The sequence below is a fragment of the Eschrichtius robustus genome, chromosome 4 (assembly GCF_028021215.1).
Source record: "Eschrichtius robustus isolate mEscRob2 chromosome 4, mEscRob2.pri, whole genome shotgun sequence".
NCBI lineage: Eukaryota > Metazoa > Chordata > Mammalia > Artiodactyla > Eschrichtiidae > Eschrichtius > Eschrichtius robustus.
Genome location: NC_090827.1, coordinates 91,079,679 through 91,099,079, shown reverse-complemented (window position 1 = coordinate 91,099,079; position 19,401 = coordinate 91,079,679). Strand labels below are relative to the sequence as shown.

General features: G+C 36.9%; 1 protein-coding gene across 1 annotated transcript in view; it reads right to left on the bottom strand.

Annotated features, from left to right (window-relative positions):
• Positions 1-14,416: 14,416 nt before the first annotated feature.
• Positions 14,417-19,401, bottom strand: part of ARAP2 (ArfGAP with RhoGAP domain, ankyrin repeat and PH domain 2) — a 196,141-nt gene continuing 191,156 nt past the window's right edge. Inside the window, exon 32 of the mRNA XM_068541993.1 lies at positions 14,417-14,791. Within this exon, the coding sequence (XP_068398094.1) occupies positions 14,417-14,791 (375 nt within the window). The remainder of the gene's footprint in view (positions 14,792-19,401) is intronic.

Sequence of the window (19,401 nt, the reverse complement as noted above, 5' to 3'; positions counted from 1 at the left end):
TATTTCCTTCCTTCTGCTGACTTTAGGTTTTGTTTGTTCTCCTTTTTCTAATTCTTTTAAGTGGTAGGTTAGGTTGTTTGACATTTTTCTTGTTTTTTGAAGAAGGCGGGTATCACTATGAACTTCCTTCAAAGAACTGCTTTTGCTGCATTCCATATACTTTGTATGGTTGTGTTTTCATTGTCATTTGTCTCAAGGTATTTTTTAATTTCCTCTTTGATTTCATTGTTGACGCATTGGTTTTTTAGTAGCATATTGTTTAGTCTCCATGTAATCATTTTTTTCTCATTTCTTTTTCTGTGGTCGATTTCTAGTCTCATGCCATTGTGGTCAGAGAAGATGCCTGAGATAATTTCTATACTCTTAAATTTGGGAGGCTTGTTTTGCGCCCTAGTATGTGGTCCATCCTAGAGAACGTTCCATGTGCACTTGAAAAGAATGTGTATTCTGTTTGGATGTAATGTCCTGAAAATATCAATTAAGTCTAACTGTTGTATCATTTAGGATCTCTGTTGCCTTATTGATTTTCTGTCTAGAAGATCTTTCCATTGATGTGAGTGGGATGTTAAAGTCTCCTACTATTATTGTACTACTGTCAATTTCTCCCTTTATGTCTGTTAGTATTTATGTATTTGGGTGCTCCTATATTAGGTACATATATATTGACTAGTGTAAAATCCTCTTTTTGTGTTATCCTTTTATTATTATATACGGTCCTTCTTTGTCTTTCTTTATGGACTTTGTTTTAAAGTCTATTTTGTCTGAGTATTGTGAACGTGCTTTCTTGTCATTTCCATTTGCCTTAGATAATTTTTCCATGCCCTCACTTTCAATCTGTGTGTCCTTTGCCCTATTTTTTAAATCCAATCTACCACTCTGTGTCTTTTGATTGGAGCATTTAGTCCATTGACATTAAGGTAATTATTGGTTGATATGTATTTGTTGACATTTTAAACCTTGTTTTCTCATTGATTTTTACATTTTTTCTTTGTCCCATACTTTTTCTTTTTGGTTTTCCTTTTGTGGTTTGATGTTTTCCAGTTGTATTATACTTATGTTCTCTTCTTTTTGGTTTTTCTGAATCTACTGTAGGTTTTTGATTTGTGGTTACCCTGTTTTTCAAATATGTTATTCCCTTCCTATACCTATTTCCCTTAGACTGGTAGTCATATAGGCTCAAACACATTCTAAGAAATGAAAACATCTACACTTTTTTACTCTCCTCACCCACATTTTCTGATTTTGATGTCCTCTTCTACATCTTCCTGTTCATCCTTTTGCTGTTCATTGTAGTTCTCATCCGTTTCACAAAAATGTTTTGATTTTTTTAAATCTGTGTACTGGTTTATTTAGGTGATTTGCTTTCCAATTGTGATTTTCTCTTTCCTATAGATTCTTACTTCTCTTCTATTTAGAGAAGACTTTTCAATATTTCTTTTAGGATAGGTTTAGTATTGTTGTATTCATTTAGTTTTTGCTTGTCTGAGAAATACTTTCTCTTTCCTTCTATTCTAAATGATAATCTTGCTGGGTAGAGTATCCTAGGTTGCACACTTTTCCCTTTCAGGACTTTGAATACATCTTGACACTGCCTTCTGGCCTGCAACACTTCTGTAGGGAAATCAGCTGAGAGTCTTACATCAGTTCCCTTGTAAGTAATGCTTTGTTTTTCTCTTGCTGCCTTTAGAATCATCTCTTTAACTTTTGCCATTTTATTTATAATATGTCTTGGTGTAGGTCTGTTTGGTTTTATCTTGTTTGGGACCCTCTGTACTTCATGTACCTGGATATCTTTTGGGGAAGTTTTCAGCCGTAATTTCTTCATATACATTCTTGATCCCTTTTTCTCTTTCTTCCCCTTTTGGAATCCCTATTATGCATAGATAGACATGCTTTATATTATCCCATAGGTCTCTTATATTGCTTTTATTTGGCTTTCTGTATGCTGTCCTGATTGGGTGATTTCCATTATTGTATCTTCCAGGTCACTTATTCGTTCTTCCACATTATTCATTCTGCCATTCATTGCCTTTAGCTTGGCTTTCATCTCGGCAAATGAGTTTTCTAATTTTTCTTGGTTCCTCTTTATAGTTTCTTGTTCCTTTTTATAGTACTCTGCATTTCTTTCAATCACCTTTCTTAATTCCTTCAGTATTTTCATTATATCCTTTTTGAAATCAGTGTCTATAAGACTGAAGAGGTCTGTTTCATTGTTTATTCTTTCAGGGGAATTCTCTTGGTCTTTTAACTGGGAGTGGTTCCTCTGCTTCTTCACTGTACTTATATTTCTCTTACTTTGTGAGTTTAGGAGAAAGAATTATCTACTGTGGTTTTTGAGGGCTATTTATATGTGGGAGCCTTCCTGTGTAGCTTGTGTGGGTTTAATATTTTTGGTGCAAGGGCTGTTTATAGTGTGGATGCCTATTGCCTATTTCCTCAGTGTGTGCTGGCTGTTATCCCCTTGATAGGACGTGTGAAGATGGGGTGGCTGGTGCCCGGTCCTGGGGTTCTTGGTGGTGATGGCAGCTCACGTGTTCCCCCCCAGAGCACATGATGGGAGTGGAGGTGCCTCATGACTGCTCCTGGATTTTGGGAGGGCAGCAGCAGCAGCTTGCAACTGCTCCTGGAATCCGCCAGGGTGGCTTGCAACCTCTCCTGGAGTCTGCAAGGGTGGCAGCAGCTCACGACTGCTCCCAGAATCCAGGAGGGTGGTGGTGGTGGTGGCTTGCAACCACTTCTGTAGCAGGTGCTGACAGCAGCAGTGGCAGTGGCTTGTGATTGCTCCTGGAGCTCGTGTAGTTGGTGTCCTGCCACTTGAGAGCTCACATAGGGAAAAAGACTGCAATGGAAGATCCTGCCCCCCTCCACATCCCCCAAAACAAATGGCAACTGGTTTCTAAGGCACCAGGGCTTCCTTCACGTACACCCTCAGTTGCAGTCTCACAAGATCCCAGCACATTCAGGCTGTTTTCGTGCAGCCCACCCCAGTCCTCTCCCTGGATCTGATCTCCAAAGCCACAGCCTCAGAACCCAGCCACGCCCCCCATACTGGTGGATGCACGTCTCAGGCTGGGGAATGCAGGGCAGTGGCACTGACCATATGTGCAGGTGTCTCTCAGATCCAGCTGCTGCAAACTCGTTCATGCATTCTCTTCTGAGGCTCTGAAGCTCCTCCTTTGTCCCAGCTGATCTCCTCACTGGTGAGGGGACTTCCAGGGTGCAGGAAACTTTCCTCTTTCACAGCTCTCTCCCAGGGATGCAGGTCCATCCCAATTGCTTTCTCACTTTTTTTTTTTTTGTCCTACCTGGTTTCGTGGGGATTTTCTTGCCCTTTCAGCTGTCTGAGGTTTTCTGCCCACATTCAGTAGGCATTCTGTGAGAATCGTTCCACATGTAGATGTATTTTTGAAGTACTTGTGGGAGAAGGTGAACTTCATGTCCTACTACTCCACCATCTTGATACTCAATTCCTATCTTTTCTAATTAGTGTTTCCATTTTTTGGACATATACTGAGGAGTGAAATTTCTGGGTCATATGGTAGTTCTATTTTTTAGTTTTTTTTTGTGGAAACTTTCATAATGCATTCCACAGTGGCTGCACCAATTACATTCCCACCAATTTACATTCCTACCATTCCCACTAGAATTCCATTTTCTCATATCCTCACCAACATTAATTATTTGTGTTCTTTTTGGTGTGAGATGGTATTTCATGGTTTTAATTTGCATTGCTCTGATGATTAACTATGTTGAGGATCTTTGCATGTGCCTGTTGGCAATCTGGATGTCTTCTTTGGAAAAATATCTGTTTATATTTTCTGCCCATTTTAAAATTAGGTTGTGTAGGGGTTTTCTTGATGTTGAGTGTATGATCTGTTTATATATTTTGGATATTAATTCCGTACTGGTCATATCATTTGCAAATATTTTCTCCTAATCAGTAGGTTTTCCTTTTGTTTTGTCAGTGATTTCCTTTGTTGTGCAAAAGGTCCTGTTTGGGATTAACATATACACACTACTATATATGAAATATATAACAAACAAGGGCCTACTGTATAGCACAGGGTGCTATACTCAATATCTTGAAATAGCCTATAATGGAAAAATAATCTGAAAGAGAATAGTTATATATATATAGATAGATTTATCTACCTATCTATATATATATATAACTGAATTTCTTTGCTGTACACCTGAAACTAACACAACATCGTAAATCAACTATACTTCAATTTTAAAAAGTTTAATTAGGTCCCATTTGTTTATTTTTGCTTTTATTCCCTTTGCTTTAGGAGACAGATCCAAAAAATTATTGCTATGATTTACGTCAAAGACTGTTCCACCTATGTTTTTCTCCAGAAGTTTTATGATGTCCTGTCTTATATTTAGGTTTTCTATATGATGTTAGAGAAACTTCAAATTTTATTCTTTTACATGTAGTTGTCCAGTATTCCCAGCACTAGTTATTGAAGAGACTGCCTTTTCTCCATTTTATATTCTTGCTTCCTTTGTTGTAGATTAATTGACCGTAAATGTGTGGGTGTATTTCTGGGCTCTCTTTTCTGTTCCATTGACCTATGTGTTTGGTTTTGTGCCAGTACCATACAGTTTGATTACTCTAGCTTTGTAGTGTAGTCTGAAGTCAGGGAGCATGATTCCTCCAGTTCTGTTCTTATTTCTCAAGATCATTTTGGCTCTTTGGGGTCTTCTGTGTTTCCATACAAATTTTAAAATTATTTGTTGTAGTTCTGTGAAAAATGTAATTGGTATTTTGATAGGGATTACATTGAATCTGTAGATTGCCTTGGGTAGTATGGTCATTTTAAAAATGATAATTCTCCCAATCCATGAACATAGTATATCTTTCCATCTGTTTCTGTTATATTCAATTTCTTTCATCAGTGTTATATAGATTTCCGACTACAGGTCTTTTACCTCCTTTAGTAGGTTTATTCCTAGGTTTTTTATTCTTTCTGATGCAATTGTAATTGGGATTGTTTCCTTAATTTCTCTTTCTGATAGTTCATTGTTACTGTATAGAAATGCAACACATCTGTGTATTAATGTTCTGTTCTGCAACTTTACCTAATTTATTGATTAGCTCTAGTAGTTTTTTGGTGGCTTTCTTAGGATTTTCTATTTATAGTATAATGTCACCTGCAAACACTGTCAGTTTTATTCTTCCTTTCCAATTTAGATTCCTTTTATTTCTTTTTCTTGTTGGATTGCTGTCACTAGGATTTCTGATTCTATGTTGAATAATAGCAGCGTGAGTAGGCATCCTGTCTTTTTCCTAATCTTAGAGGAAATGCTTTCAGCTTTTCACCATTGAGTATAATGTTAGCTGTGGGCTTGTCATATGTGACTTTTATTATGTTAAGGTATGTTTCTGCTGTGCCCACTCTCTGGAGAGTTTTTTTATCATAAAAGTTGTTGAATTTTGTCAAAAGCTTTTTCTGCATGTATTGAGATGATCACATGGTTTTTAATATTTAATTTGTTAATGTGGTGTATCACACTGATAGATTTGTGGATATTGAAAAATTCTTGCATCCCTAGGATAAATCCCACTTGATCATGGTGTATGATCCTTTTGATGTATTACTGAATTCAGTTTGATACTGTTTTGTTGAGGATTTCTACATCTATATTCATCAGTGATTTTGGCCTGTAATTTTTTTTCTGTAGTGTCTTTGTGTGGCCTGGGTATTAGGGTGATGCTGACCTCACAGAATGTGTTTGGAAGTGTTCCTTCCTCTGTAAATTTTTGGAATAGTTTGAGAAGAATAGTTGTTAACTTTTCTCTAAATATTTATTAGAATTCACCTGTGAAGCCATCTGATCCTGGACTTTTGTTTGTTGGGAGTTGTTTTGTTGTTGTTGTTGTTATTAATTTATATATATTTTATTACTGTTTCATTTTCATTACTGGTAATTGGTCTATTCATATTTTCTATTTCTTCCTCGTTCAGTATTGGGAGGTTGTACATGTCTAGGAATTTGTCCATTTCTTCTAGGTTGTCAATTTATTTGGTGTATAATTGCTCTTAATAGATTTTTCTGATTCTTTGTATTTCTGTGCTGGTTGTAACTTCTCCTTTTTCATTTCTGATTATATTGATTTGGGCCCTCTCTCTCCTTTTTCTTTCGTTCTTTCTTTTTTTTTTTTTAAAGTCTGGGTAAAAGTTTATCAATTTTTTGTTTATCTTTTCAAAGAACCAGCTCTTAATTTCATTGAGCTTTTCTTTTTTTTAATTTCTCTTTTTCTTTTGTAAATTTCATTTAAGTTTGCCCTGATCTTTATGATTCCTTTCCTTCTAGTAACTTTGAGTTTTGTTTGTTCTTTTTTTTCTAGCTCCTTTAGGTATAAGTTTAGGGTGTTTATTTGAGATTTTTCTTGTTTCCTGAAGTAAGCTGGTATTGCTATAAACTTCCCTCTTAAAACTGCTTTTGCTGCATCCCGTATATTTTGGATCATTGTGTTTTCATTTGTCTCCAGGTACGTTTTGATTCCCTTTTTGATTATTTTCAGTGATCCATTGGTTGTTTAGTACCACATTGTTTAGCTTCCCTGTGTTTGTGTGTTTTGCAGTTCTTCTTCTTGTAGTTGATTTCTGCTCTCACAGTGTTATGATTGAAAAAGATGCTTGATATTATTTCAGTCTTCTTAAATTTACTGAGACTTGTTTTGTGGCCTAGCATGTGATCTATCATGGAAATGTCCTATGTGCACTTGAAAAGATTGTGTATCTTTGCTGCTTTCGGATGGAATGTTCTATGTGTGTGTGTGTGTGTGTGTATATATATATATAATGCATCTTGTGTAATGTGTCATATAATGCCAGTGTTTCCATATTGATTTTCTGTATGGATGATCTGTCCATTGATGTAAGTGGGTGTTAAAGACCCCTAGTATTATTGTGTTACTGTTGATTTCTACCTTTATGTCTGCTAATATTTGCTTTATGCATTTATGTGCTCCATGTTGAGTGCATATATATTTACAATTGTTATATCTTCTTCTTGGATTGATCCTTTATCATTATGTAATGTCCTTCTTTGTCTCTTATAACAGTCTTTATTTTAAAGTCTAATGTAAGTATTGCTACCCCAGCTTTCTTTAGGTTTCCATATTCATGGAATAGCTTTTCCGTTCCCTCACTTTCAGTCTGTGTGTGTCTTTAGATCTGAAGTGAATTTCTTGTAGGCAGCATATATATAGAGAGGTCTTGGTTTTTATCCATTCAGCCACTCTGTGTCTTTTGATTGGAGCTTTTAGTCCATTTACATTTAAAATAATTTAAAATACGTTTAAAATAATTATTGATATGTGTATTTTTATTGCCATTTTGTTAACTATTTTTGGGTTGTTTCTTTGTAGGTGCTTTTTGTTCCTTTCTTCTTCTTTTATTCTATTCTCCTGAGGTTTGATGACTACCTTTGGTGTTATGTTTGGATTCCTTTTTCTTTTTTTGTGTGTGTATCTATTATAGATTTTTGGTTTGTGGTTACCATGAGGTTTAGCAATCTATATATACACGATTGTTTAAAGTTGCTGATCTCTTAATTTCAAATGCATTTTAAAAACCCTGCATTTGTACTGTCTTCCCTCATGATTACTCTTTTTGATATATTTTACGTCTAATTGTTTTGTGTATCCCTTACCTGCTTATTGTGGACATATATGATTTTACTACTTTTGTCTTTTAACCTTCCTACTACCTTTGTACATGGATGATTTTCTACCTTTACTATAAGTTTGCCTTTACTGATAAGCTTTTAGTTTTTGTGATTGTCATGTTTCTTGTTGTGTCTTTTTCTGTTTTACTTAGTGAAGTTCTTTAACGTTTCTTATAAAGCTTGTTTGGTGGTATTGAACCCTTGTAGCGTTTGCTTCTCTGTGAAGCTTTTGATCTCTCCATCAAATCTGAATAAGAGCCTTGCTGGGTGGAGTATTCTTGGTTGTAGGTTTTTCCCTTTCTCACTTTGAATACATTGTGCCATTCCCTTCTGGCCTAGAGAGTTTCTGCTGAAAAGTCAGCTGATAGCCTTAAGGGAGTTACCTTGTACGTTATGTGTTGGTTTTACCTTGCTGCTTTAAATATTCTGTCTTTATCCTTAATTTTTGCCATTTGAGTTACAATGTGTTTTGATCTGTCTTCTTTGGGTTAATTATGTGTGACACTCTCTGTGCCTCCTGAACTTGGGTGTCTGCTTCCTTTCCCAGGTTAGGGATGTTTTTAGCTATTCTAGCTCTAATTATGTTCTTAGCCCATTTATCTGTCTCTTCTCCTTCTGGGATCCCTATAATGAAAATATTAGTGGACCTGATGTTTTCCCAGTGGTCTCCTGTACAGTTCTCATTTCTTTTCATTCTTTCTTTCCTTTATTAGTTCAGCATCAGTGATTTCCATGACTCTGTCTTCCAGCTCGCTGATCCATTCCTCTGGATTACTTAGTCTATCATTGATTCCTTCTAGTGTATTTTTCGTTTTAGTTATTTTAGTCTTCTTGTTTGGTTATTCTTTATATTTTCTAACTCTGTTAAAAACTTTTAACTTCTTGCTCTGTGCATACATTCTTCTCCCTTGTTCTTTGATCATCTTTACAATCACTACCCTGAACTCTTTCTCAGGTACATTGTCTATATCCACTTCACTTAGTTCTTCTGGAGTTTTATCTTGTTCCTTCCTTTGGAATATGTTCCTCTATCATTTCATTTTGCCTAACTTGCTGTTTTTATTTTTATGTATCTGGTAGGTTGGTTACGTTTCCTGACCTTGGAGAATGACATTTTAAAGGAGAAGTCCTATGCATGCCAGCAGTGCAATTCTCTCTCTTCGCCAGAGCTATATGCTCTAGGGTTTCCCCCCATGAGGGTTGTATGGATCTTTGTATTGTGGCAGGCTGACTAGCCTAGAGCAGTTCCTATCTCTTGTTGGGATCATTGTCCTTCAAGCTACTTTATTATACCATGACTTCATTTATTCAACATATCCTTCAGTAGTGACTATAGGCTATGTTATAGGCACTGTTCTAGATACCGGGAATATAGTGGTGAACCTAAGATTCTGCACTGGCTGAGTTACATTCTGGTGTAACTAATTAGACCATTAACACATATACTAATAAATATGTAAATTGTCAGGTGATGAGTCCTATGATGTAAAAAAAAATAAGATAAAGGGGATAGAAGGTGATGATGTCATTTTATATGAGATATTCAGAGGAAGTCTGTCTGGTAAGGAGACATTTGATGATGCTTTAGATATGGTGTATTTGAGATGACAGTTGGACACTCAAGTGGAGATGTAAATTACTCAGTCTTGAACTCAGTGAGTAGGTACAGACTGTAGTTAAACAGATGGGATAGCTGGAAGATGTACTGTATTTAAAGCTATGAGATTGGATGAGTATCCAATAGAGGATCAGAGAAGACTGACTAGTGAAGGAGGAAAACTACAAGATAATGGTGTCCTAGAGACCAATCCTAGAATGTATTGCACAAAGGAGGGGAGACAAACTGTATAAAGTGCTACAGATAGTGATGGGTCAAGTATGATGATTCAAAACTGACCATTTAGATTGGCAATGAGGTTGTTCTGAATTTGAGAGGAGCAGTTATGGTAGAATAATGGGAAACAAAATGTTGAATGAAGAGGGTTCAAAGAAAGAATGGGAGGGAAAAAATAGAAGGCAGGAAGTGAGACAAATTTTACCAAGAGATTTGCTACAAACAGAAGTCAAATGAAGCATTAGCTGGAGGGGAAGATGAGATTCCCTCCAATGAGATATGTCACTTTTATCTGAGCAATGTTAGTGTTGATCTGATCTCAGGATCATGGTTTGGCTTATCTGGGTTGATTGAAATGACTTTTTGTGTCTCCCTAGTTTAGTGAATGCTCAGTTATTTAACTGAAGACCTCTCTGTGTTGTTCTTTGAAAGGATTAACAATATTTTCTATCAATCCAGTTTTGTGAAACATCAGCATCTTCACTCTTCTGAAATAGTGGTTCTTCATGTCATAGAACTTGGACCTTTACAAGCAGCCCCAAACTATAATTTTGCTGGGCAACAATTTTGAATTGTTTGTGCTGTATTATTTCAGTATTCAAGTTATTTAGCTAGCTGACTTCTAAGTAGTTACATCTCAAAATGCTCTCTTATCCTTCATTAATCATTATGATAGGTGTAACTCTGATGTAGTATTACAAAGTTATTCTGAGATGTGGAATAACAAGAGTGCAAGAACTAGTGCTTGAAAATACCAGGGGGCATTCTGCTCATCTGACACCTATATTAACAGATTAATATAAAAGTGTAGTAGGGCTACCATTAACAAAATTCCAGACTAGGTGGCAGAAATAATAGGAATTTATGTTCTCTCAATTTTTTTTGGAAGCTAGAAGACTGAGATCAAGATGTTGGCAGGTTTGGTTTCATCAAGATGTTGGCAGGTTTGCCCTTTCTCCTTGGCTTGCAGATGGCCGCCTTCTTGCAGTGTCCTCACACGGTTTTTCCCGTGTGTTGTGTGTCCAAATTTCCTCTTCTTATAAGGACACCAGTCAGATTTATGAGAGCCCACCCCAAAAACCTCATTTTGACTTAATCACCTCTTTAAAGGCTCTATTTCCAAATACTCCAAATTTTGGGGTACTAGGGGTTAGGGCTTCAGCATATGGGTTTTGGGGAAACACAATTCATCCTACCACCTGTGGTAATCTGTTCTATTAGTGTATAACATATTTTTAAAGGGATGAGAAAAAAAAATAAGCAATTTGAAAAACAGTAGTAAGAAGTATCAACTTATGAGAGCTAGAAAATGAGAGCTAGAAAAACTAATAAATTAATAAATAACATTTACTACACCTATACTATGGGTCAGGTATGTGATATACACACACATATAAAAATATGTATACAGTCATCTCTCAGTAACTGCAGGAGATTGGTTCCAGGACCTGCTACAGATACCAAAATCTGAGGATGCTCAAGTCCCATAGTCAGCTCTTCATACTCATGGGTTTCATATCTGTAGATTCAGCCAACCATGAATAGCGTATTAAGTTTGCAGTCACAGTTGCCTGAATCTGTGAATGTGGAATGTGTGGATACTGAGGGCCAACTGAATACTTATTGAAAAAAATCCACAGATAAGTGGACCTGTGCAGTTCTTTCCCTTGAACAATCTGGGGGTTAAGGGTGCTGACCTCTGCCCAGTTGAAAATCCTCATATAACTTAGAGTTGGTTCTCCCTATCTGTGGAATCAACCAAACATAGATCGTGTAGTACTGTAGTATTTACTGTTGAAAAAAATCCGTGTATAAGTGAACTGGCACAGTTCAAACTTGTGTTGTTCAAGGGCCAACTGTATATGAGTCATACTACAACATCAGTGTTATTCCCACTTCTTGGATGAGGACATTTAGATTCTGAACTTTAATAATTCACAAAAAGTCTTAAATCTGTACAGGTATCTCAATTTTTAAAAATGTTACATTCAACATATAGTAGCCATGGCAGAGAAGATAAGGACATACAAAATAATTTAAAACATTTAATAAAAAATTGTTAAAAATAATAACTATAAAATGTAAAGCAGATAAATTTTAGTCATCTACAAGATTCATTTCTGTGATGTCTATTTCCAAATGATTAGAAATAAATGTGATGATTGTACACATGATAGGATATCCACATTGTTGGTAATATGAAAGTCTTGGTGCAAATTTTGATGAGATAGTGAAAGTTTACATCTTCTTCTCCCCAGAGTGATTATCAAGTTTGAGAAAAACGTGCAAATATCTGGATACTACCATCTATCCAAATAAATTTGGTGCATTTTCAAAAATATTTCCTTTTACAATATAGTTTGTTTATTTTAGGATTAAAAATTATCAAATGTAAATGCAAATTAGCAGCTAATATAGTTATGTGCACATCATATTTTTGCTTCAATTACTTTTGCTTAGTTTTATTAACTTTAGGGCTCTAGAAGTGAGAGTACCATCAATCTGTTTGTGTTATGTCTGCATATATTCATCATTTAAAAAAGAACAATATTCATACTGACATGTTTGAAAAAATGACAGCTAGTTTGAAGTGTATATTAAATTCAGATTTTTTTAAAAAGGCAAAAAGGAAAGGCAATCTATTTGATTTATTTCTCTATTTTGAAAAGTTGGTAGTGGTTATTTTGAAAATCAGTCACACTCGAGTGGACTTGTAAAACAATTTTAATTTTTACTCCAAATATATGGGAGGTCATCATTAGTCCTTATCTTACACTTGAAAAATGGAGACAATTGTACAGGAAGGGAAGGGAAACAGAAGTTATTAGATTTTAAGCTCAAGTTTCAAAAGTATTCAAATAAGGCAGGTTAAAAAAAAAGATACTTTCCCATTGTCCAACATAATTTTCATGTCTCCTTATTTCATAAAACATAAATACCATTTACCAGAAATAATAGTTTATTTTAGATTTTTTTCCTAAATACTTGATTTCTTGCTTTTTAAAGGAAGGCTCCCCAGTAGTGCCACCTATAAACTGACCAGCAGTTTCTCTCTTTAAAAAAATTCCAATCTATGTGGATTTAAAGAATAAATATCACACTCCCATGGTAAACTATTTTATCACCACCAGATATAAGTGATCACTATTTTGCAATGAAGAAATTCATAGCATTAAACAAACAGTGTTATACTGCACTATGATTGGACTGACTGAAGTATGGGCCTCTGTATACAAATTCTGATAAGACACCTGAAAAACAGGGGGAAAAGGAAATGGAAACGTACATTGCATTGAAGAGACTGTGTGCACACGACCTCGCATGGATGCCGCTTGCACTGTGTGCAAGGGGAATAAAGCTAGGAATAAAGCTTGGCTACCTAAAATAATTTTGATCAAAACTCACCAGACCTAATAAAATTCTAAAGAAACTGACAAAAAGTGCCACCCCTAATGTCACCTATAACTAGATAGTATTGTCTGTCTGAGGAAAATAACCAACTCAGTAGGTGCTCTCTATGTGGAAACAAAAATAAATAGAGGGCTTTGTCATTATTCGTCAGGCACAGGGAAGAGACTGCTGCTTTATTAAAAAAAAAAAGAAAAAAAAGACAAGGTTAAAAGTGAACTGGTAGCCCCCAGAAGTATAGTATCAATAGTTAATCTAACTCCTACCCCCAGATGGCCATATGTTGTACACTTCCAGTAAACTCTGACTCAGTCTTAATAAGAAATGAACATACAAAGAAAAACAATAACAAAAAACCAACAATAAAACCCTGTGATGATGAATGTTGCTCATACCAAAATGATAGTAAGGAACTCTAAAAAAAAAAAAAAAAAAAAATTGCTTGCATACAGCAACAGTGCAAGTGTCATCCATGCCAGGTCCTGTGCACACAATCTCTTCAATGCAGTGTAAGTTTCCTCTCAGCAGCCACCTGCAAAGAACTGAAGTGTAGTGAATGGATTAGCACTGCAGCTGATTCACTGACACTGTAAGGAAGAGTGGCCAGTGCCATTATTCATGTTTAGTGGCTGAATACTAATCTTGGGAAATACTTAGTCACTAGACTTTTTTCTTAACAAGCAGTTTGTCATGAACAAGGTCTGGTCAACAACAGTGAACTAGAATGAATCTCAACCTGACCTCCTTGACTTTTAGGACATTTTCAACTCTTTGCCTCTTTTTAAAGTGTGGTTTGATAGGCAGCCACTAAAATAAATCCTCCCCCTTTGCAACTTACTTCCTTTTTTTCCCCTAAGGTGGACCCTATGTAAACCTAAAAACATATGGTAACTTTATATACAAGGTTTCTCAAAGTGCAAAATGTGTTACATATAGTTTCATAGGCTTCATTTATACAGAGCATTCTATACAATACAGTACAGTTTGTGATTTCTGTTCATAAATTTACACCACTTAGACAACTACAGTTGACCCTTGAACAATGTGGGTTTGAACCGCATGGGTCCACTTATACATAGACACCTTTTGACAGTGACTCCTACAGCACTACATGATCCACAGTTAGTTCAGTCCACAAATGCAGGGGAATTTCGTATACAGGGGAGGGGGTTGACTATAAATTATGCATGGATTAACACACCAACCCTTGCCCCATGTTGTTCAAGGGTCAACTGTACTTCAAAAGGTTGGCCACTCAGTAACCCAATGCCTTCCTACACAAGGTTAATATAGCTGAACTGTACAGGCTTTGTTCAGAACAAAACACAGTGAATCTTACACTTATATATACATACATAGTTTAAAATGCTCTTTAAATGGTTAAGGATAGCTAGACAAATCTCACCAACCATGAAATATATTTTGGTTTCTGGTTTGCACACATACATTGTATACAATATTTAAAAAAATAATTTGCAAGACAAGTCATTTTATTTATTTTTGCACCATCTGCTCAGCCTGTAACTCTTTTGAAAGGGTTCTTGACCGCTGTAGAACCACATTAAGCTCTTCGATGACCTTTGGTGGTAACTTATTATTAGAGTCCAAAGTAGCTTTGCCATTCCTGTCCTCAGTCTTCCTCAATGTCTTCAGGCCTTTCTGGCCTTTCTGTTGCCCTTGAAGGACCTCAGCCTCTGTGTCCTCCAGACAGTTGAAACTCCAATGTTTTCTGGTTCGATTTCGAAGTTTCTCATCCTTGTGCTCCAGGCACTGGGACACGATGGAGGCTCTCTCCTTTAAGGTGCCATCCCCAGGCTCTTGGTCACGCTTTGCACTGAGCCGTAGCCTTTCGAGTTCTGCTTTTGCACTCTAAAAATAAAACAAAACATCTCACAGGGAAGCAAGATCTGGCACACTTTGTTTAAAGAATACTCTGCACATAAAAGTTGATGCTTCTTGTATTAGAATTTATTTCTATGATTTAGGTTCTAACTAACTTGACTTTGGCACAAGCAGCATGTCTGAATTTATAGACTGATCTCAGAGCTACAAAATCAACTGAAATGGAGATCACGGAAATTCATTTTAACAAGCATTTAACATACCACTTCAAAGATGTCTTTCAAGTTAGTTAGTTATTCAAATTGACTCTCATTTCAAACTTGCCTCTTCCAATTCACTGCTGCTTAGATGTGTCGCATATTCATGCATCTGTAATTCCTACAGTGTTATACCCAAAGGACAGAGGAAAAAGGGAGTCTCCGTGGCCATGAGTCCAGGAAAGGCTCTGTACTACAGACCCCTCTTGAGATTCACAATACATATTAGCATATTAAAGAAGCTAAGAAATATTACAGCAGAAAAATCTGTTTGACTTCTTTTTCTATTTTCTCTTCCCCAAATATTTGACTAGTGAAATCTTTTCCCCACATAATGCCCTATTAGAATCCCCCAGAAATATATACCCATAGATATACTTCTGAATATACTGAAAGGTATATATAGTCATGTATTAAAACCCACTTTTGTATCAGTGGATTAAAGTACACATTCATTCAGTGAACTTTAAGTGCCTACAGGTACCAGAATTCCATTGAGACACAACTTGCATTGGGACAGAGGTGCACTTTCTTAACTAGCATCCAAGGTGTCTTGTGACTGGGCAAGTACTGGCATCCAGAACTCTCATGAGATTCTCAAAGGTGACTACAACCTCATCAAATGTAAGACAAAAGAATGAACAACAGAGAAGCAAGCATCTAGTGGATATGGAGCCACAGCAAAAGGCTACCCAAAAAGCTGGGTCAGGGGAGGTGGGGGCAGGAAGGCATAGTCATTTTTCTTTTCACAAACAAGAATTGAAGGAATTTTTTCAATATTTCCCTAGTAAAAATTGCAAAGCACAGAAAGGAGAAATCCAAAGGAAAATTTTTTATTATATTACAAATGTTTGAGAGAGAGAAGATGAAATGAAAGGGGTAGTATAATATTAAGAATGGGACTATTTTGCAGATGGCAGAGTAGTAGGATGTGAGCTCACCCCTTCTTAGGAAAACACCAAAATCACAACTAACTAACTGCTGAACAACCATCAACCAAAAAAAAAAAAAAAAAAGCCAGAACCTACCAAAAAAGATACCCTACATCCAAAGACAAAGAAGAAGCCACAATGAGATGGCAGGAGGGGCACAATTGTGATAAAATCAAATCCCATATCTGCCAGGTGGGTGACCCACAAAACTGGAAAATAATTATACTACAGAAGTTCTCCCACAGGAGTGGAAGTCCTGAGCCCCACATGAGGCTTCCCAGCCTGGGGGTCTGGCAACAGGAGGAGGAGCCCCCAGAGAATCTGGCTTTGAAGACCAGCAGAGTTTGATCACAGGAATTCCACAGGACTGGGGGAAATGGAAACTCCACTCTGGGAGGGTACACACAAGGTCTCATGCACACCAGGACCCAGGGGAAAAAAAGGAGTGAGCTCATAGAAGACTGGGCCAGACCTACCCACTAGTATTGGAGGGTCTCCTGCAGAGGCAGGGGGGTGGCTGTGGCTCACTGTGGGGGACAAAGACACTGGCAGCAGTAGTTCTTGGGAGTACTCATTGGTGTGAGCCTTCCTGGAGGCTGCCATTTCCTCCCCAAGACCTAGCCCCACCCAGCGGCCTATAGGCTCCAGTGGTGGGACGCCTCAGGCCAAACAACCAATACAGCACCACCCATCAGCAGACAGACTGCTTAAAGTCTTCCTGAGCATGGCCCTGCCCACCAGAAGGACAAGACCTAGCTTCATGCACCATTGGGCAGGAACCAGTCCCTCCCACCAGGAAGCCTGCACAAGTCCCTTAGCCTCATCTACCAGAGGGCAGACAGCAGAAGCAAGAACTACAATCCTGCAGCCTGTGGAAATGAGATGGCAGAGGAGTATGTCCCAGATGAAGGAACAAGATGAAACCCCAGAAGAACAACTAAGTGAAGCGGAGATAGGCAATCTACCAGAAAAAGAATTCAGAGTAATGATACTGCAAGATGATCCAAGATCTCAGGAAAAGAATGGAGGCACAGATTGAGAAGTTACAAGAAAAGTTTAACAAAGACCTAGAAGAACTAAAGAACAAACAGAGATGAACAACACAATAACTGAAATGAAAAATACACTAGAAGGAATCAATAGCAGAATAGCTGAGGCAGAAAAATGGATAAGTGAGCTGCAAGACAGAATGGTGGAGATCAATGCTGCAAAACAGAATAAAGAAAAAAGAATGAAAAGAAATGAAAACAGTCTAAGAGACCTCTGGGACAACGTTAAATGCCCCAACATTCACGTTACAGGAGTCCCGGAAGGAGAAGAGAGAAAGGATCTGAGAAAATAATTGAAGAAATAGTAGCTGAAAACGTCCCTACCATGGGAAAGGAAACAGTCACCCAAGTCCAGGAAATGCAGAGTCTCAGGCAGGATAACCCCAAAAAGAACATGCCGAGACACATAGTAATCAAATTGACAAAAATTAAAGACAAAGAACATTAAAAGCAACAAGGGAAAAGAGACAAATAACATACAAGGGAACTCCCGTAAGGTTAACAGCTGATTTCTCAGCAGAAACTTTACAAGCCAGAAGGGAGTGGCACGATATATTTAAAGTGATGAAAGGGAAGAACCTGCAACCAAGAATACTCTGTCCAGCAAGGTGCTCATTCACATTTGAGGGAGAAATCAAAAGCTTTACAGACAAGCAAAAGCTAAGAGAATTCAGCACCACCAGACCAGCTTTGCAACAAATGCTAACGGAACTTCTCAAAGCAGAAAAGAAAAGGCCACAACTAGAAACAAGAAAATTACAAATAGAAAAGTTTTCTGGTAAAGGCAAACATACAGTAAAGGTAGGAAATCATCTGCACACAAATATGATTACCAAAACCAGCAACTGTGAGACGAGGAGAGCACAAATGCAGGATATTGGAAATGCATTTGAAATAAAAAGACCAACAACTTAAAACAATCTTGTTTGTATATAGACTGCTATATCAAAACCTCATGGTAACTGCAAACTGCAAATATACAATAGATACACTCACAGAAAAGAAAAAGGAATCCAAACACAATACTAAAGTTAGTCATCAATTCACAAGAGAAGAGAACAAAAGAGGAAGGGAAGAAAAAAGAGCTGCAAAAACAAATCCAAAACAATTAACAAAATGGCAATAAGAACATATATATTGATAATTACCTTAAAGCTAAATGGAATGAATGCTCCCACCAAAAACAGACTGGCTGAATGGATACAAAAACAAAACCCCTATATATATTCTGTCTACAAGAGACGCACTTCAGATCTAGGGACACATACAGACTAAAAGTGAGGGGATGCAAAAAGGTGTTCCATGCAAATGGAAATCAAAAGAAAGCTGGAGTAGCAATACTCATATCAGACAAAATAGGCTTTAGAATAAAGACTGTTACAAGAGACAAAGAAGGACAGCACATAATGATCAAGGGATCAATCCAAGAAGAAGATACAACAACTGTAAATATATAAGCACCCACCATAGGTGCCTCAATATATAGGGCAAATACTAACAGCCATATAAGGAGAAATCGACAGTAACACAATAATAGTGAGGGACTTTAACACGCCATTTTCATCAACGGACAGATCATCCAGACAAAAAATCAGTAAGGAAACACACTTTAAATGACACATTAGACCAGATGGACTTAATTGAGATTTACAGAGCATTACATCCCAAAGCAGCAGAATACATATTCTTCTCATGTGCACATGGAACATTCTCCAGGCCACGTGCAGGGCCATAAAGTGAGCCTTGGTAAATTTAAGAAAATTGAAATCATTATCAAGCATCTCTTCCGACCACAACGATATGAGATTAGAAATCAACTATAAGAAAAAAACCCGTAAAAAACACAAACATGTGAAGGCTAAACAATATGCTATTAAACAGACAATGGATCACTGAAGAAATCAAAGAGGAAATCAGAAGATACCCAGAGACAAATGAAAATGAAAGCACAATGATCCAAAACCTATGGATGCAGCAAAAGCAGTTCTAAGAGGGACATGTATAGCAGTGTAATCTTACCTCAGGAAACAAGAAAAATTACAAATAAACAACCTAACCTTACGCTTAAGGCAACTAGAGAAAGAAGAACAAAAACCCAAAGTTAGTAGAAGGAAAGAAATCATAAAGATCAGAGCAGAAATAAATGAAATAGAAATGAAGAAAACAACAGAATATCAATGAAACTAAAAAGCTGGTTCTTTGAAAAAATAAAATCGATAAACCTTTAGCCACACTCATCAAGAAAAAAAGGGAGAAGGCTCAAATCAATAAAATTAGAAATGAAAAAGGAGAAGTTACAGCAACACCACAGAAATACAGAGGATCATAAGAAACTACTTCAAACAACTATACGCTAATAAAGTGGAAAACCTGGAAGAAATGGACAAATTCTTAGAAAG